Source organism: Salvelinus fontinalis, unplaced genomic scaffold (genome assembly GCF_029448725.1).
Source record: "Salvelinus fontinalis isolate EN_2023a unplaced genomic scaffold, ASM2944872v1 scaffold_0001, whole genome shotgun sequence".
NCBI lineage: Eukaryota > Metazoa > Chordata > Actinopteri > Salmoniformes > Salmonidae > Salvelinus > Salvelinus fontinalis.
The window spans coordinates 492290-512500 of record NW_026600210.1 but is presented as its reverse complement, the minus strand read 5'-3'; the positions used below and the strand labels follow the sequence as shown (position 1 = coordinate 512500).

General features: G+C 45.2%; 2 protein-coding genes across 2 annotated transcripts; both read right to left on the bottom strand.

The window, feature by feature from the left end:
- Positions 1 to 5233: 5233 nt before the first annotated feature.
- LOC129841808 (uncharacterized) lies at positions 5234 to 6475 on the bottom strand. Its single transcript, XM_055910094.1, has 2 exons — positions 6343 to 6475; positions 5234 to 6277 (listed from the first exon to the last, which is right to left on the bottom strand). The coding sequence occupies exons 1-2, from the start codon at positions 6473 to 6475 to the stop codon at positions 5484 to 5486; spliced, it is 927 nt and encodes a 308-aa protein (XP_055766069.1). The 3' UTR covers positions 5234 to 5483.
- Positions 5234 to 14261, bottom strand: stoml1 (stomatin (EPB72)-like 1). Its single transcript, XM_055910095.1, has 7 exons — positions 13886 to 14261; positions 13249 to 13355; positions 12610 to 12759; positions 11880 to 12083; positions 8916 to 9147; positions 8064 to 8285; positions 5234 to 7452 (listed from the first exon to the last, which is right to left on the bottom strand). Exons 1-7 carry the CDS (start codon positions 14055 to 14057, stop codon positions 7250 to 7252), a joined length of 1290 nt encoding a protein of 429 aa, XP_055766070.1. The 5' UTR covers positions 14058 to 14261; the 3' UTR covers positions 5234 to 7249.
- Positions 14262 to 20211: the final 5950 nt, after the last annotated feature.

Genomic DNA, 20211 nt, shown 5'->3' with positions numbered 1-20211 from the left:
TGTGTAGAGGCTTCATGATGTCACCGACTATTGTGCAGAGGCTTCATGATGTCACCGACTATTGTGCAGAGGCTTCATGATGTCACCGGCTGCTGTGTAGAGGCTTCATGATGTCACCGACTATTGTGCAGAGGCTTCATGATGTCACCGGCTGCTGTGCAGAGGCTTCATGATGTCACTGACTATTGTGCAGAGGCTTCATGATGTCACCGACTATTGTGCAGAGGCTTCATGATGTCACCGGCTGCTGTGCAGAGGCTTCATGATGTCACCGGCTGCTGTGCAGAGGCTTCATGATGTCACCGACTATTGTGCAGAGGCTTCATGATGTCACCGACTATTGTGCAGAGGCTTCATGATGTCACCGGCTGCTGTGCAGAGGCTTCATGATGTCACCGACTATTGTGTAGAGGCTTCATTTGAATGCACAGAGATACCGTGACAAGATCCTGAGGCCCGTTGTCGTGCCATTCATCCTCCGCAGTCACCTCATGTTTTTATATTTTTTATTTAACCTTTATTTAACTAGGCAAGTCAGTTAAGAACAAATTCTTATTTACAATGACGGCCTACACCGGCCAACGCTGGGTCAACTGTGTGCCGCCACAAACCAAAGTGCTGTAACATATAGTAGCAGTCAAAAGTTTGGACACACCTACTCATTCAAGGGTTTTTTCTTAATTTTTTACTATTTTCTAAATTGTAAAATGTCTTTTTTATTTTACCAGGTATGTTGACTGAGAACACATTCTCATTTATTCATTCTCATTTACAGTAACAACCTGGGGAATAGTGACAGGGAGAGGAAGGGTGATGAATGAGCCAATTGTAAACTGGGGATGATTAGGTGACCATGATATACCCATCATGGTCATGGCCCACCGGGGTTAACACCCCTACTCTTAGGACACCAAAAGACAGTACCCTACACAGTGCAATGTCCCAATCACTGCCCTGGGGCAATGGGATAATTTTTTTAGACCAGAGGAAAGAGTGCTTCCTGCTGGACCTCCAACACCACTTCCAGCAGCATGTGGTCTCCCATCCAGGGACTGACCAATAGCAACCCTGCTTAACTTCAGAAGTAAGCCAGCAGTGGGATGCAGGGTGGTATGCAGGGTGGTATGCTGCTGGCAAGAATAATAGTGAAGACATCAAAACTATCTCAGCTCACTGGTCACCATAGCAACACCCACTCGTAGCACGTGCTCCAGCAGGTGTATCTCACTGGTCACCCCCAAAGCCAACACCACATTTGGCCGCCTTTCCTTCCAGTTCTCTGCTGCCAATGACTGGAACGAATTGAAAAAGAATCGCTGAAGTTGGAGACTCATATTTCCCTCACTAACTTCAAGGATCAGCTGTCAGAGCAGCTTACCGATCGCTGCAGCTGTACACAGCCCATCTGTAAATAGCCCATCCAACCAACTACCTACCTCATCCCCATATTTATTTATTTTTTCTGCTCTTTTGCACACCAGTATTTCTACTTGCACATCCTCATCTGCACATCTATCACTCCAGTGTTAATTGGTCAATTGTAATTACTTCGCCACTATGGCCTATTTATTGCCTTACCTCCTTACCCCATTTGCATACACTGCATACAGATTTTCTACTGTATTATTGACTGTACATTTGTTTATGTGTGTAACTCTGTGTTGTTTTTGTCACACTGCTTTGCTTTATCTTGGCCAGGTCGCAGTTGTAAATGAGAACTTGTTCTCAACTGGCCTACCTGGTTAAATAAAGGTGAAATAAAATAAAATAACACATATGGAATCATGTAGTAACCGAAAAAATGTTTAACAAATCAAAATAGATTTTATATGTGAGATTCTTCAAATAGCCACCCTTTGCCTTGGTGACAGCTTTGCACACTCTTGGCATTCTGTCAACCAGCTTCAGGAGGTATTCACCTGGAATGCATTTCAATTAACAGGTATGCTTTGTTAAAAGTTCATTTGTGGAATTTCTTTCCTTCTTAATGCATTTTGAGCCAACCAGTTGTGTTGTGACAAGGTAGTGTTGGTATACAGAATATAGCCTTATTTGGTAAAAGTCCATGAGGACCGCCACAGGAAAGGAAGACCCACAGTTATCTCTGCTGCAGAGGATAAGTTCATTAGAGTCAGAAAATGCAGCACAAATAAATGCTTCACAGAGTTGAAGTAACAGACAAAATCAACATCGACTGTTCAGAGGAGACTGTGTAATTCAGGCCTTCATGTTCGAATTGCTGCAAATAAACCACTACTAAAGGACACCAATAAGAAGAAAAGATTTGCTTGGGCCAAGAAACACGAGCAATGGACATTAGACCAGTGAAAATCTGCTCATTGGTCTAGAGTCCAAATTTGAGATTTTTGGTTCCAACCGCCGTGTCTTTGTGAGACGCAGTGTAGGTGAACGGATGATCTCTGCATGTGTGGTTCCCACCGTAAAGCATGGAGGAGGAGGTGTGATGGTGTGGGGGTGCTTTGCTGGTGACACTGCCTGTGATTTATTTAGAATTCAAGGCACACTTAACCAGCATGGCTACCACAGCATTCTGCAGCGATACGCCATCCAATCTGGTTTGCGCTTAGTGGGACTATCATATGTTTTTCAACAGAACAATGACCCAACACACCTCCAGGCTGTGTAAGGGCTATTTAACCAAGAAGGAGAGTGATGTAGTGCTGCACAGATGACCTGGCCTCCACAATCACCCGACCTCAACCCAATTGAGATGGTTTGGGATGAGTCGGACCACAAAGTGAAGGAAAAGCAGCCAAAAAGTGCTCAGCATATGTGGGAACTCCTTCAAGACTGTTGGAAAAGCATTCCAGGTGAAGCTGGTTGAGAGAATGCCAATAGTGTGCAAATCTGTGATCAAGGCAAAGGGTGGCTATTTGAAGAATCTCAAATATAAAATATTTTTTGTTTGTTTAGCACTTTTTTGGTTACTACATGATTCCATATGTGTTATTTCATAGTGTCTTCACTATTCTACAATGTAGAAAATAGTAAATTAAGAAAAACCCTGCAATTAAACATGCCATGCTCGGGGGAAATGCAGGTTTTAACAAAGAATATGATCTACATCAGGGGTTCCCAAACTTGGTTTGTTGTTTGGCTACTTGAAGAAAACCGGGGCCTATCACTCGCAGCCATCTCTTCCAATGCATTGTGGGATAGTGTACATCTAATTCTACTAGATCTGTAATATGGTCTGTGTGTAGCTTGACAGCAGGACAGCAGATATGAGTAAATAAACGTAATTTACTCAAAATAGACTAATAAAATACAATAAAGCGAGCCCACATAACGGACCATCTTACATACAAACAATCACTCACAAACAATCACTCACAAACAAACATGGGGGAACAGAGGGTTAAATAATGAACAAGTAATTGGGGAATTGAAACCAGGTGTGTAAGACAAAGACAAAACAAATGGAAAATGAAAAGTGGATCGGCGATGGCCTAGTAAAATAAAGGTTAAAAAAAATAAAAAAATAAAAGGGGAGGCGAGTAGTGGAGGCGCTGGAGGAACTCCCTGTCTCTCCCAGCGATCCATGGTTTGGACAACGCGGTCAGCGACGCCGAGATGGTGGATCATCGCCGCTTGCTCCTGGACGCGCTCCTCGACCCCTATACCAGGGGCAACTGCTCCTGCTGACTCCATATGGTTGGTGTGGAATTCTGTAACGGGGGTGCGAAACTGGTGGCAGGAAAGTCAGACACAGGAGAACAGAACTAGGTAGTAGCCGGAGCAGTTTAATCCAAAAACCAACGGCTTAAAAAACAGAATATGGGTACAAAAACCCGACGCGCACCAGTAAACATGTGCACAGGCACTTACAACAAACAATTCAACACAAAGACATGGGGGGGATACACAACAATTAATGATGGAAATGGAAACCAGGTGTGTAAGAAAACAAGACAAAACAAATGGAAAATGAAATGTGGATCGACGATGGCTAGAAGATCGGTGACGCCGACTGCCGAACGCCGCCTGAACAAGGAGAGGAAACGACTTCGGTGGAAGTCGTGACACTTTATAATAGAACGCTTGTTTTTCAAATAAGAAAATACCTGAATTATTTTTGGCTGGCTAAACAATTCCATGTCATGTTAATGTTAATGTAATGATAATGTTAATGTAATCATATCTTAAGTATTATACATAACACGTGATGTTGAGATGGGTCGTTACATATATTATATCTCAAAATTGACTCCATACATTACATTAGGTGTTGATATGCTATGTAAACAGCTACAATGAAAACAGTATTGATCATCACAGAGATGGGTCTATGTGAACTGCATGTATTCATTTGTATTTATTATGGGTCCTCATTAGTTCCTGCCAAGGCAACAGCTACTCTTCCTGGGGTTTATTATGGATCCCCATTAGTTCCTGCCAAGGCAGCAGCTACTCTTCCTGGGGTTTATTATGGATCCCCATTAGTTCCTGTCAAGGCAGCAGCTACTCTTCCTGGGGTTTATTATGGATCCCCATTAGTTCCTGCCAAGGCAGCAGCTACTCTTCCTGGGGTTTATTATGGATCCCCATTAGTTCCTGCCAAGGCAGCAGTTACTCTTCCTGGGGTTTATTATGGATCACCATTAGTTCCTGCCAAGGCAGCAGCTACTCTTCCTGGGGTTTATTATGGATCCCCATTAGTTCCTGCCAAGGCAGCAGCTACTCTTCCTGGGGTTTATTATGGATCCCCATTAGTTCCTGTCAAGGCAGCGGCTACTCTTCCTGGGGTTTATTATGGATCCCCATTAGTTCCTGCCAAGGCAGCAGCTACTCTTCCTGGGGTTTGTTATGGATCCCCATTAGTTCTTGCCAAGGCAGCAGCTACTCTTCCTGGGGTTTATTATGGATCCCCATTAGTTCCTGCCAAGGCAGCAGCTACTCTTCCTGGGGTTTATTATGGATCCCCATTAGTTCCTGCCAAGGCAGCAGCTACTCTTCCTGGGGTTTATTATGGATCCCCATTAGTTCCTGCCAAGGCAGCAGCTACTCTTCCTGGGGTTTATTATGGATCCCCATTAGTTCCTACCAAGGCAGCAGCTACTCTTCCTGGGGTTTATTATGGATCCCCATTAGTTCCTGCCAAGGCAGCAGCTACTCTTCCTGGGGTTTATTATGGATCCCCATTAGTTCCTGCCAAGGCAGCGGCTACTCTTCCTGGGGTCCAGCAAAATAAAGGCAGTTATACAATTTAAAAAACATTACAATACATTTATTACAGAATTCACAACACATTGTCTTCCCTCAGGCCACTACTACCACATATCTACAGTACTAAATCCATGTGTACGTGTGTGTATAGTAGTGTGAATGTTATCATGTGTCTGTACCTTTGTGTGTGTCTCTTCACAGTACCCGCTGTTCCATTAGGTGTATTTTTATTTGTTTTATAAATCTGATTCTACTGCTTGCATCAGTTACCTGATGTGGAATAGAGTTCCATGTAGTCATGGCTCTATGTAGTACTGTGGAATAGAGTCCCATGTAGTCATGGCTCTATGTAGTACTGTGCACCTCCCATAGTCTGTTCTGGACTTGGGGACTGTGAAGAGACCTCTGGTGGCATGTCTTGTGGGGTATGTATGGGTGTCTGAGCTGTGTGTTAGTAGTTTAAACAGACCTCTGGTGACATGTCTTGTGGGGTATGTATGGGTGTCTGAGCTGTGTGCTAGTAGTTTAGACAGACCTCTGGTGGCATGTCTTGTGGGGTATGCATGGGTGTCTGAGCTGTGTGTTAGTAGTTTAGACAGACCTCTGGTGACATGTCTTGTGGGGTATGCATGGGTGTCTGAGCTGTGTGTTAGTAGTTTAGACAGACCTCTGGTGGCATGTCTTGTAGGGTATGGATGGGTGTCTGAGCTGTGTGCCAGTAGTTTAGACAGACCTCTGGTGGCATGTCTTGTGGGGTATGCATGGGTGTCTGAGCTGTGTGTTAGTAGTTTAAACAGACCTCTGGTGGCATGTCTTGTGGGGTATGGATGGGTGTCTGAGCTGTGTGCTGCTAGTTTAAACAGACCTCTGGTGGCATGTCTTATGGGGTATGGATGGGTGTCTGAGCTGTGTGTTAGTAGTTTAAACAGACCTCTGGTGGCATGTCTTGTGGGGTATGGATGGGTGTCTGAGCTGTGTGCCAGTAGTTTAAACAGACCTCTGGTGGCATGTCTTGTGGGGTATGTATGGGTGTCTGAGCTGTGTGCCAGTAGTTTAAACAGACCTCTGGTGGCATGTCTTGTAGGGTATGCATGGGTGTCTGAGCTGTGTGTTAGTAGTTTAAACAGACCTCTGGTGGCATGTCTTGTGGGGTATGATGGGTGTCTGAGCTGTGTGCCAGTAGTTTAGACAGACAACTCAGTACATTCAGCATGTCAACACTTCTTACAAAAACACGTAGTGATGAAGTCAAATCTCTCTTCCACGTTGAGCCAGGAGAGATGGACATGCTTGTCACTAATGTTACTTTTTAAACCCATAACATCAGAGAGATGGGTCTATGTTTATATCAAGGACCTGGTGTTTATATAAAGGCAGGTCTGAAGCCAGTGGTTAAGGTCAGAACCATGTATTTCTAGGACCTGGTGTTTATATAAAGGCAGGTCTGAGACCAGTGGTTAAGGTCAGGACCATGTATTTCTAGGACCTGGTGTTTATATCAAGGACCTGGTGTTTATATAAAGGCAGGTCTGAAGCCAGTGGTTAAGGTCAGGACCATGTATTTCTAGGACCTGGTGTTTATATAAAGACAGGTCTGAAGCCAGTGGTTAAGGTCAGGACCATGTATTTCTAGGACCTGGTGTTTATATAAAGACAGGTCTGAAGCCAGTGGTTAAGGCCAGAACCATGTATTTCTAGGACCTGGTGTTTATATAAAGGCAGGTCTGAAGCCAGTGGTTAAGGTCAGAACCATGTATTTCTAGGACCTGGTGTTTATATAAAGACAGGTCTGAAGCCAGTGGTTAAGGTCAGAACCATGTATTTCTAGGACCTGGTGTTTATATAAAGACAGGTCTGAAGCCAGTGGTTAAGGTCAGGACCATGTATTTCTAGGACCTGGTGTTTATATAAAGACAGGTCTGAAGCCAGTGGTTAAGGTCAGGACCATGTATTTCTAGGACCTGGTGTTTATATAAAGGCAGGTCTGAAGCCAGTGGTTAAGGTCAGGACCATGTATTTCTAGGACCTGGTATTTATATAAAGACAGGTCTGAAGCCAGTGGTTAAGGCCTGAGTAGCTTGATGACTTCCTCCAGCTTCATGGCAGTCTTCAGGTCTCCCTGGACCTTGAGTCGTCCAGTGGTGTAGGCTGCGAAGGGTCGTAGGGTTCCCTCGAACATAGCCTGCAGGTCCTGGTCCGTCATACTGAGGGTGACGTCTGGTACCTGGCCCTCTGGAGGGGGACCTGGTCCGGCTGAACCACTACCTACACACAGAGGAGGAGGGGAACTCACTGTTAGGCTGAACCACTACCTACACACAGAGGAGGAGGGGAACTCACTGTTTAGTCTGAACCACTACCTACACACAGAGGAGGAGGGGAACTCACTGTTAGGCTGAACCACTACCTACACACAGAGGAGGGGAACTCACTGTTAGGCTGAACCACTACCTACACACAGAGGAGGGGAACTCACTGTTAGGCTGAACCACTACCTACACACAGAGGAGGAGGGGAACTCACTGTTAGTCTGAACCAGCTTGGATACAGAAGCAACATATCAGAGATGATGGGATAATGACTTACTAAATACAGACTAAGCCCTAAACTAGAAAGCATGTTCAACCCTATTGAAAGTTATTTTTCGTGAAGGATGAATGTGTCTGGTAAACTGACCCTAAAAAGGGTTTATCTTATAAAACACAGGGCGGAGGTAAAAGAGACCGTTACCATAACTACAGAGGTCAAATACTTTTTCTTTACATGACCTAGAACAAACCGTCATCGGAGAATGCTTTTTGTCCAGGACTAGCTTTGTGTCTGGGAAACCCGTCCCTATAAGACTCTATAGAATGACAGTTTGTATTTGAACTCACCTTGGCTGAGGTCTAAGTAATAGCTTGTCTGTTGTCCATCAGGTGATTGGAGGAGGAACAGGAAGCAGGCTCCCACCTGACTGACCAGAGACTCTGAGAGGAGAAGGCCCTCCATCAGTCCCAGCACTGACATGGGCCTGGTTACAGCTACGTCCCCGGCTCCGGTACGACTTATAGCCAGGGGAGCACTGCTCACCTCGTCTGTGAAGCTGATGCTGTCCTCTGAGGACACAGAGATACAGATGAGCTGATGGTGTCCTCTGAGGACACAGAGATACAGATGAGCTGATGGTGTCCTCTGAGGACACAGAGATACAGATGAGCTGATGCTGTCCTCTGAGGACACAGAGATACAGATGAGCTGATGGTGTCCTCTGAGGACACAGAGATACAGATGAGCTGATGCTGTCCTCTGAGGACACAGAGATACAGATGAGCTGATGCTGTCCTCTGAGGACACAGAGATACAGATGAGCTGATGGTGTCCTCTGAGGACACAGAGATACAGATGAGCTGATGCTGTCCTCTGAGGACACAGAGATACAGATGAGCTGATGCTGTCCTCTGAGGACACAGAGATACAGATGAGCTGATGCTGTCCTCTGAGGACACAGAGATACAGATGAGCTGATGGTGTCCTCTGAGGACACAGAGATACAGATGAGCTGATGGTGTCCTCTGAGGACACAGAGATACAGATGATCTGATGGTGTCCTCTGAGGACACAGAGATACAGATGAGCTGATGGTGTCCTCTGAGGACACAGAGATACAGATGAGCTGATGGTGTCCTCTGAGGACACAGAGATACAGATGAGCTGATGCTGTCCTCTGAGGTCCATTGTTACTGTACCTGTCCTAACCAGGGGAGCTCCAGTGTTACCGCCAGTCATATTGCCCAGGAAGTGCATCGCCAGTTGTTGTATGGGTCCGGCCAGGCCCTCGAGACCAGGAATAGAGGGGGGTAGGATGACCGAGCCAGGCCCAGATGGATAGTCCTCCGGGGGCTTCAGGACAGCACCTACAGTCAGCTCTACCCTGTCTACCTCCAGACCCCACGGCTTGGTCATCTCATTGATGTCCATCTGGGAAAGAAAACACAAAGGCTGTTAAGAAACCATGGTGATTTCACATCCTCTCTCCTTCTATATAAAACACATTGTAGGAAGAGGACCTAAACAGAGGAACTCCAATGGGTTTTCAGAAGGAGGCGAGGAGAGAGAGAGGAAGTGAGGGAAGATGGAGAGAGGGAACATCCATTTCAACGGTGCAAGAGATGTTACGGGTAGTAACTTACCAAGATACAGTGACCCTAACAAATTCGATGATAACTGTGACCTGATGCATATTAGGGCTGGGCGGTAGACTGTATTTTACTATATACCAGTTTGGGTTTTCACTTTACCTTCTATAACGGTATTTCAATGTTTGGTTTGTTAAATGTGATAGTACTACATCAAAGATTATGGATATACTGACAAGATACATGTCTCTCCACCCTAACAATGGGAATCATTGTCCACAAAACGGCACGGAGAGCTGTCTAGCTCCCGCCTATCCTTTCTTTGGATTGGTGGATACATCTCAATATTATAATCCTTTTTTTAAATATTTGATGAGGGTTGTTGAGGTCAACCGCCTGTTTTCAATGGAGAGAGACACTATTATCCTAACCTCATACCATTTCTCCGGCTACATGAAGTAGCTAAGAGAAAACATTTAATGTAGCCAAAGATTATAGGGTCCCCTAGAAAACGCTGACCAACACTTTGGTTCCTACCCTGTCACAATAACTCCTCCCTGGCATTTTCATTCGTTGTCATGTCAAACACTGCATTTAAAAGTGCCCACTTTTACATTTTTACTATAGAATTAGAATACGCATTACATTTCCATGATGACAACAGTTCATCCAAGAGTTTTCATCTAAATCGCATTTGCAATATTAAGGTTAAAAATAAAACCTAGATTTGTTTGCCCATATCTTGCAGCCCGACGTGGCAGTGTGGACATGATCTGAAATGAGAGTGCAGGAAACACAGAAATGGATGCAAATGCTGAAATCTATTTGAGGTTGAAGTTTAATTGAACAGTATAAAACAGGGATGGGTAAATGATAAGTTAGTCTAGCGACTAGCTATTTAAACGTGTGGTATGGATGGATGTGGGTACGCAGACCCACGAGCCACTGCAGCCCCACATAATGAGTTCTGTTTTTTTTGTGTGGCCCCCACCACCATCAAAGTTGCCCATCCCTGCTATTGTAACGGATGTGAAATGGCTAGCTAGTTAGCGGGTACGCGCTAATAGCGTTTCAATCAGTTACGTCACTTGCTCTGAAACCTAGAAGTAGTGTTTCCCATTTGCTCTGCAAGGGCCGCGGCTTTTGTGGAGCGATGGGTAACGACGCTTCGTGGGTGACTGTTGTTGATGTGTGCAGAGGGTCCCTGGTTCGCGCCCGAGGTCGGGGCGAGGGGACGTACTAAAGTTATACTGTTACACTATAAACCAATCAGAACGGAGAAAGACCCATTGAAATCACTTAGAATGTTATGTGTTGCCACCCTAGGATCACTCACTACTCATAAAGAAAATATAGAACTTGTTTTACTCAAAAACATACAACTGTCATCATTTTTTTTAAATATAGTGAAATTATATTTTTGCCATATCGCCCGGCACTAATGCATATCAAGTGTTATATTTAAATACACTGAACTAAAATATAAACGCAATATGTAAAAAGTGTTGGTCCCATATTTCATGAGCTGAAATAAAAGATCCCTGAAATATTCTGAAAGCACAAAAAGCTTATTTCTCTCACATTTTGGTCCCAAATTTGTTTCCATCCCTGTTAGTGAGCATTTCTCCTTTGCCAAGATAATCCATCCACCTGACAGGTTTGGCATATCAAGAAACTGATTAAACAGCATGATTATTACACAGGTGCACCTTGTGCCGTGGACAATAAAAGGCCACTCTAAAATGTGCAGTTTTGTCACACAAAACAATGCCACAGATGTCTCAAGTTTTGAGGGAGCGTGCATTTGGCAGTACGTCCAACCGGCCTCACAACCGCAAACCAGCGTGTATGGCGTCGTGTCGGCAAGCGGTTTGCTGATGTCAACGTTGTGAACAGAGTGCCCCATGGTGACGGTGGGGTTATGGTATGGGCAGGCATAAGCTACGGAAAACGAACACAATTGCATTTTAATCGATGGCAAATTGAATGCACAGAGAAACCGTGACGAGATCCTGAGGCCCATTGTTGTGCCATTCATCCGCCACCATCACCTCATGTTTCTGCATGATAATACACAACCCCATGTAGCTGTACACAATTCCTGGCAGCTGAAAATGTCCCAGTTCTTCCATGGTCTGAATATTCACCAGACATGCCACCTATTGAGCATGTTTGGGATGCTCTGGATCCATGTGTATGACAGCGTGTTCCAGTTCCCACCAATATCCAGCAACTTCACACAGCCATTGAAGAGGAGTGGGACAACATTCCACAGGCCACCAATCAACAGCCTGATCAACTCAATGTGAAGGAGATGTGTCACGCTGCATGAGGAAAATGGTGGTCACACCAGATACTGACTGGTTTTCTGATCCACACCCCCTACCTTTATAAAGGTATCCGTGACCAACAGATGCATATCTGTATTCCCAGTCATGTGAAATCCATAGATTAGGACCTTATTGAATTTATTTCAATTGACTGATTTCCTGATATGAACTGTAACTCGGTAAAATCATAGAAATGGTCGGGTTTATATTTTTGTTCAGTGTATAATGTGTGCTGCTGCCTCACCCCAAGGTATTCTCCCAGTTTGATTCGCTCAGTCTGAATCTCCCTGACGCTCTTCCTGCCCAGGCTGGTTGTCATGGCGTTGTGGGCAGTGAGGCGTGTGGAGGCGTTAAGATCCTGAACCGACACCACTGACATCACCGGGCTCCAGATACGGAACTGGATGTCTGCTCCTACAGACACCACACCTCCGTCCCTGGTAGTAACCTGTTATAGAGGGTTATAACTGTTATAGAGGTTTATAACTGTTATAGAAAGGGTTATATAACTTGATATCTGCTCCTACAGACACCACACCTCCGTCCCTGGTAGTAACCTGTTATACCGCAGCAGAGAGAGGGTTATAACTGTTATAGAGAGGTTTATAACTGTTATAGAGGGTTATAACTGTTATAGAAAGGGTTATATAACTGGATATCTGCTCCTACAGACACCACACCTCCGTCCCTGGTAGTAACCTGTTATACCGCAGCAGAGAGAGGGTTATAACTGTTATAGAGAGGGTTATAACTGTTATAGAGAGGGTTATAACTGTTATAGAGAGGTTTATAACTGTTATAGAGGGTTATAACTGTCTGTCTGTCTGTCTGTCTGTCTGTCTGTCTGTCTGTGTGTCTGTGTGTGTGTGTGTCTGTGTGTGTGTGTGTGTCTCTGTGTCTCTGTGTCTGTGTCTGTGTCTGTGTGTGTGTGTCTCTGTGTGTGTGTGTGTGTCTGTGTGTCTGTGTGTGTGTACCTGGCATGGAGGGATGTTGAAGGCCCGAGTTCGTAGGTCAACTCTCTGCCACTGGTCAATAAGAGGCAGAACCAACACCACTCCTGGCCCTTTAGGAGGACGTACTCTGCCCAGACGGAACACTACGATGCGCTGGTAGTTAGGGACAACCTGTAGGACAGATATTACTGTTAATAACGCAACAGAGATAGTGTGTTACCTTCAGTACGAACCAGCCTGATAAGGGGAAGGTGTGTGTGTATCTTCAGTACGAACCAGCCTGATAAGGGGAAGCTTAGTGTGTTACCTTCAGTACGAACCAGCCTGATATGGGGAAGCTTAGTGTGTGTATCTTCAGTACGAACCAGCCTGATAAGGGGAAGCTTAGTGTGTTACCTTCAGTACGAACCAGCCTGATAAGGGGAAGGTGTGTGTGTATCTTCAGTACGAACCAGCCTGATAAGGGGAAGCTTAGTGTGTTACCTTCAGTACGAACCAGCCTGATATGGGGAAGCTTAGTGTGTGTATCTTCAGTACGAACCAGCCTGATAAGGGGAAGCTTAGTGTGTTACCTTCAGTACGAACCAGCCTGATATGGGGAAGCTTAGTGTGTTACCTTCAGTACGAACCAGCCTGATAAGGGGAAGCTTAGTGTGTTACCTTCAGTACGAACCAGCCTGATAAGGGGAAGGTTATGAAGGTGCAGATATAGACCATGAAGCAGACAATAACATTGCAGATCCAGGACAGCCATCCCTGAGTGGAGTCTGGAGAATAAAGAAGAGACGTGAGGTGTTAGGTTTGATCTTGGAGCTATTCAAATACATTCAGTCTACCTAAATCATAATTATAGGTACTGTAGAGAACGGATGGAGCGGGAAGCAAAACCGGTTCTTCGGCGTGAACGCATTGCACCAATATCGCTGAACGTGCCTTCCCGTTAGCAGTGGGCACTAACGGGAAGGCACGTCCCGGCATGCTTCAACTTTCTTTCAAGCCCCTTCACATGTCCGCATACGCGTTCCCGATGGCGGGGGGAGTGGGAAACGAACCTTGTTCTCGAGTGTGAAAGTAGCTCATATAGCGTGGATCACTACTACAATACTGTCCTTGCATACCTAGCTAGCATATGACAGCTGTTGTTACAAGAAGAAAATCACTGAAAACCTGAGCAACGATCTGTTAGGTAACTAGTAGCGACGTTGTATGTCGAACTGTTAGGTAACTAGTAGCGACGTTGTATGCGCGACTCGCTGACGAGTCGCGCATTCATTTAGCCAATACTTCCGAAACTTACCACTGTAGTCGTTGTCTCTGACATTGGGGATGTAGTCAAACGAATGTCCTTGTCCTTTATGATGGTGGAATGGAGATTGGACAAAGCTTTCTGTCGCCACGAACAACCCCGGTTTGGCCGGGATCGAGTCTCGTTGCGGTAGAGACTGATATCCAGACGGTTTATTATACATTGTCCTGTAAACTTTAACGCTCAATAACGACCTCACTAAATAAGTTAAATATTTGTGTATTTATGGACAAAATCATTAAATAGATGTTATAACGGTCAAATTATCAAAAATGTTTAATTTTGTTGGAAGCAACTGCGTTACTTCCGTGTTTACCTGTTGCTCGGTTGCAGGGCACAGTGCAGCTTGAGGAGAGAGCTAGGAGGACACTGCCATCTAGCGGACGGCTGGTCTGTGTTCCGGTCTAACGTTACACTCCTTGTACTCTGTGCTCTGGTGGCAGAGTGCAACCAAATATGGCACTGCACTTAATAACCATAACTTAATTTCACTTTTAGTAACTTAATTTCAGGACAAAATCAATAAAGCTTTCACTGATACCCCCGGCCCCGCCCACTGATACCCCCGGCCCCGCCCACTGATACCCACGGCCCGCACCCTCCTTTCGTTTGTCCTGTACGTATTTTCTCTTTAATTCTGCATAGTTGTTTATGACCACCATATGGCTCCAGGGTTAGGGTGGGTAGACTAGAGGACAGCAGACACCATATGGCTCCAGGGTTAGGGTGGGTAGACTAGAAGACAGCAGACACCATATGGCTCCAGGGTTAGGGTGGGTAGACTAGAGGACAGCAGACACCATATGGCTCCAGGGTTAGGGTGGGTAGACTAGAGGCAGACACCATATGGCTCCAGGGTTAGGGTGGGTAGACTAGAAGACAGCAGACACCATATGGCTCCAGGGTTAGGGTGGGTAGACTAGAGGACAGCAGACACCATATGGCTCCAGGGTTAGGGTGGGTAGACTAGAGACAGACACCATTTGACTCCAGGGTTAGGGTGGGTAGACTAGAGACAGACACCATTTGACTCCAGGGTTAGGGTGGGTAGACTAGAGGACAGCAGACACCATATGACTCCAGGGTTAGGGTGGGTAGACTAGAGACAGACACCATTTGACTCCAGGGTTAGGGTGGGTAGACTAGAGGACAGCAGACACCATATGGCTCCAGGGTTAGGGTGGGTAGACTAGAGACAGCAGACACCATATGACTCCAGGGTTAGGGTGGGTAGACTAGAGACAGACACCATATGACTCCAGGGTTAGGGTGGGTAGACTAGAAGACAGCAGACACCATATGACTCCAGGGTTAGGGTGGGTAGACTAGAGGACAGCAGACACCATATGGCTCCAGGGTTAGGGTGGGTAGACTAGAGGCAGACACCATATGACTCCAGGGTTAGGGTGGGTAGACTAGAGGCAGACACCATATGGCTCCAGGGTTAGGGTGGGTAGACTAGAGACAGACACCATATGACTCCAGGGTTAGGGTGGGTAGACTAGAGACAGCAGACACCATATGACTCCAGGGTTAGGGTGGGTAGACTAGAGGCAGACACCATATGGCTCCAGGGTTAGGGTGGGTAGACTAGAGACAGACACCATATGACTCCAGGGTTAGGGTGGGTAGATTAGAGACAGACACCATATGGCTCCAGGGTTAGGGTGGGTAGACTAGAGACAGACACCATATGACTCCAGGGTTAGGGTGGGTAGACTAGAGGACAGCAGACACCATATGGCTCCAGGGTTAGGGTGGGTAGACTAGAGGCAGACACCATATGACTCCAGGGTTAGGGTGGGTAGACTAGAGGCAGACACCATATGGCTCCAGGGTTAGGGTGGGTAGACTAGAGACAGACACCATATGACTCCAGGGTTAGGGTGGGTAGACTAGAGGCAGACACCATATGGCTCCAGGGTTAGGGTGGGTAGACTAGAGACAGACACCATATGGCTCCAGGGTTAGGGTGGGTAGACTAGAGACAGACACCATATGACTCCAGGGTTAGGGTGGGTAGACTAGAGGACAGCAGACACCATATGACTCCAGGGTTAGGGTGGGTAGACTAGAGACAGCCGACACCATATGACTCCAGGGTTAGGGTGGGTAGACTAGAGGCAGACACCATATGGCTCCAGGGTTAGGGTGGGTAGACTAGAGACAGACACCATATGGCTCCAGGGTTAGGGTGGGTAGACTAGAGACAGACACCATATGACTCCAGGGTTAGGGTGGGTAGACTAGAGACAGACACCATATGGCTCCAGGGTTAGGGTGGGTAGACTAGAGGACAGCAGACACCATATGACTCCAGGGTTAGGGTGGGTAGACTAGAGACAGAAACCATATGGCTCCAGGGTTAGGGTGGGTAGACTAGAGACAGACACCATATGGCTCCAGGGTTAGGGTGGGTAGACTAGAGGCAGCCAACTTGGTGTCTGCTTCTGCCAAAAAAATGTAATGAGCAAGCCTTCCTTCATGACCAAATTGGTATAGAATCAGCTTGGACCTTATTTTTTTTACATTTTCAGTGGTATTGTTAACAAACACTTCCCCATAAAGAAAATGAGAATTTAACACAGTTTCAGCCCCTAATTCGACCGTGATCTGGTAGAGTTACTCCACATCAAGAATTGCATTTGGCAAAAAGCTCGGCACACGCATACTCAGGCTGACTGGCTCTCGTTCAGGCAATTGAGAAATCAGTGCACTCAGGCTATCCGGAAGGCCAAAGTTAGTTAATTTAAGGAGAAGCTCTCTGTGGGTCTAACCCCAAGAAGTTCTGGAAAACGGTTAAAGACCTGGAGAATAAACCCTCCTCCTCACAGCTGCCCCTTAATGTTGATGATGTGGTTGTTACTGACAAGAAGCACATGGCTGAGCTCTTTAATCACCACTTCATTAAGTCAGGATTCCTATTTGACTCAGCCATGCCTCCTTGCCCGTCCACCATTTCCTCATCTCCCACCCCTTCTAATGTGACTAGCCTCGATGCTCCTCCCTCTTTTTCCCCTGCCCCACTTCAAAGTTTCCCCCTGCAGGCGGTCACTGAGTCCGAGGTGCTAAAGGAGCTCCTTAAACTTGACCCCAAAAACCCTTTCTTCTTTAAGGTTGCTGCTCCCATCATCACTAAGCCTATCTCTGACCTTTTTAACTTGTCTCTTGTCTCTGGCGAGGTTCCCATTGCTTGGAAGGCAGCTATGGTGCGTCATTTATTTAAATGGGGAGATCAAGCTGATCCTAACTGTTAAAGGCCAATTTCTATTTTGCCCTATTTTTCAAAAGTGTTGGAAAAACGTGTCAATAATCAAATGACTGGCTTTCTTGATGTCTATAGTATTCTCTCTGGTGTGCAATCTGGTTTCCGCTCAGGTTATGGATGTGTCACTGCCACCTTAAAGGTCCTCAATGATGTCACCATTGCCCTTGATTCAAAATGTTGTGCTGCTATTTTTATTGACTTGACCAAAGCTTTTGATATGGTAGACCATTCCATTCTTATGGGCCGGCTAAGGAGTATTGGTGTCTCTGAGGGGTCTTTGGCCTGGTTTGCTAACTACCTCTCTCAAAGAGTGCAGTGTATAAAGTCAGAACATCTGCTGTCTCAGCCACTGCCTGTCACCAAGGTAGTACCCTGAGGCTCGATCCTAGGCCCCACGCTCTTCTCAATTTACATCAACAACATAGCTCAGGCAGTAGGACGCTCTCTCATCCCTTTATATGCAGATGATAGTCTTATGATACAGCTGGTCCCTCCCCGGATTTTGTGTTAAATGCTCTACAACAAAGCTTTCTTAGTATTCAACAGTGGTATAAAACCATCATTTTAAATATGAAGTTGTTCTTAACTGACTTGCCTAGTTAAATAAAATAAATACAAAATAAAATATTCTAGCCACTATGGACACTGCAATTTTGAAATGGGATAGAACTCTCGTAGACGCTCATTTCAACCCTACTCCTCGACGAGAGCCTCCAAGAGCGAAATGCTCTGAATTTATGAATGGACAATCTGACAGTGCTCTGATTTGACGAATGTCCTGAGCGCACTCTGATTGCACTCTGCCACTCCAGAGTGAATTTACGAGCGCACCCTAAAACAAGCGAGACCACAGCCTGTCGTTTCCAACAACAAATGAGAACAACCGAGTCATAGTGGGCAGAGCCAAGCACAAGCTAGCGAGATCCTATTGGCCCGTTCTAGTAGATATCTGCATATTTCCGTTAGGGAACGCCTACTCTGTGTGCAATAACTCAATTCAACCTTTGCACTCCTTCTAAACAACGAGATTTTTTTTTTTACAACTTTAGCAAAGGTTAAAGTCTACTAAATGTAGTCCACTCTGTTCATATCAGAGTCTAGTTTTGGGAACAGAACACTGTATTGAAATCAAAATGTTTCATCGATGAGAAAATGTGCAGAATGTCGGCCAAAATCGATCTCCTTCCATCTTGTCCCACTGGGCTTCCTCTCACTGCCATGGAAACGCCAAGCGGATGCTTCACATTTATACATAAGGTGAAATGTCTGTCTCATAGTTCTATCTGTGGCTGAACGTTTTCACCGCCTCCCACGCCATGTTCGCGCTGCCCAACGGTCCCCCGACCACATGTCTCACCGCTTTCCTTCCATTGAAAATGAATGGTAAGCGGTGTCGGTACACGCTTCGCCTCTTCCTCTCTGCTGAAACTAGCGAGCGAAACAGCGCCCCTCTGTCTTACTATATGTAGCACATGTATCTGATGCTGTCTGGTCGGGAAAAGTATGACATGCCATACTCCTTACGTCCAGACAGTATCAGAGGGGAGGGGCGCTGTTTCGCTCTATCTGAGATTGAGTCTTTCTCGGTCAAATAAATGATAAATAAATACATTATCTGGATGGGCAAGGAGGTACGGTAGGGCGGACCAGAACCCCTAGGCCCCGTCCATAAATCCGGCCCTGTACAGGTATAGCCTGGTACATGATCGAGATTATTATGGACAAAAGTGCAAGATTCATTTTATTTGTCTAATGGCGGCTAAGCATCGATAATCATGTCACCAGAATAAGACTCTTGATATTTATTGAAAGGAGCATCAACCTCATCTCTGTGCACTTTCACCACCCTGTTAAATTCATCATAATTTATTTAATTTGTAGCCTAATAAACTGCATGCTTTCCCATGATGTCATGGCATTTTTTATCAGAAAAGTAGGCAACTTTTCTTGCATAAAAAGGTTGGATGGAAACCTGGTTAATTAATTTCAAGACATTTTGAGGATGCTGGATTTATACACTACATTACAAAATCATGGGCATTAATATGGAGTTGGTCCCCCCCTTTCTGCTATAACAGCCTCCACTCTTCTGGGAAGGCTTTCCACTAGATGTTGGAACATTGCTGTGGGGACTTGCTTCCATTCAGCCTCAAGAGCATTTAGTGAGGTCGGGCACTGATTCTGGATGATTAGGCCTGGCTCGCAGTCAGCGTTCCAATTCATCCCAAAGGTGTTCGATGGGGTTAAAGTCAGGGCTCTGTACAGGCCAGTCAAGTTCTTCCACATCGATCTCGACAAAGCATTTCTGTATTTGTAAAGGTGTAATTAAGTTGTTAAATTCCTGCATAAAATGGGTATTATGCCACCTCCTGTTAGATTCGTGTGTTTACATTGTCTAATACACTTAGTGATAAATGTATGGGATTCTGGGTAATCCACAGCAGATTTATGGAGAATTGCTGTGGGTGAGGTGAAAATTAAATGGTCCCGGGATAGAAATGTATAAAGTTGACATTACATCATAAAATCCACCTTTTACATCGTACATTAACAATTTATGTTATTAGTAACTACTGTTGTTGGTTTGGCGTCAAATAAGCCACTCTTTATATGTTATTTGCCAAATCTCAGTTTTCCATGTGGGTTTTATGCTAAAGTTCCCTCTTTGAAGTCGGTAGCTGACTGGAAAATGCATCTTCTTTAGGAGGGCTATTTATATCCCGTCACTAATGATCATCCACACTGTGTGTGTCCCATCATTGCAGGTAATTTATGACAAATGTATAAAGTCTTTGTTTAATAAACCCAGCCAGCGTATTAGCCTGGTTTTGTTAGTTTAGGAAAATATGTTGTACATTCCAGGTGTATTATATTTCTTCGCCACAAGAGGGGGACATTGATACATTTTCCAGGTTCATTTGATATATTTTGAATACTAAAATGGATGATGGTTTATTATGATGTTGTGAGTATGAGATTACACATAGAAACAATGTATTTTTATTATTATAGTAAATTAGGAATGATTAGAAATGGTTAAATCCACAAT

What these genes read in the sequence shown, in the direction of transcription:
- LOC129841808 (XM_055910094.1), bottom strand. Translation starts at nt 6,475, where the DNA reads ATGTCCATCTCTCCTGGCTCAACGTGGAAGAGAGATTTGACTTCATCA. An exon ending in ACACAGCTCAGACACCCATC is followed by an intron (nt 6,278 to 6,342) that starts ATACCCCACAAG and finishes CAGACACCCATG; the next exon opens with CATACCCTACAAGACATGCC.
- stoml1 (XM_055910095.1), bottom strand. Translation starts at nt 14,057, where the DNA reads ATGTATAATAAACCGTCTGGATATCAGTCTCTACCGCAACGAGACTCG. An exon ending in CAGAGACAACGACTACAGTG is followed by an intron (nt 13,356 to 13,885) that starts GTAAGTTTCGGA and finishes TTTATTCTCCAG; the next exon opens with ACTCCACTCAGGGATGGCTG. An exon ending in CAGGCTGGTTCGTACTGAAG is followed by an intron (nt 12,760 to 13,248) that starts GTAACACACTAA and finishes TCTGTCCTACAG; the next exon opens with GTTGTCCCTAACTACCAGCG.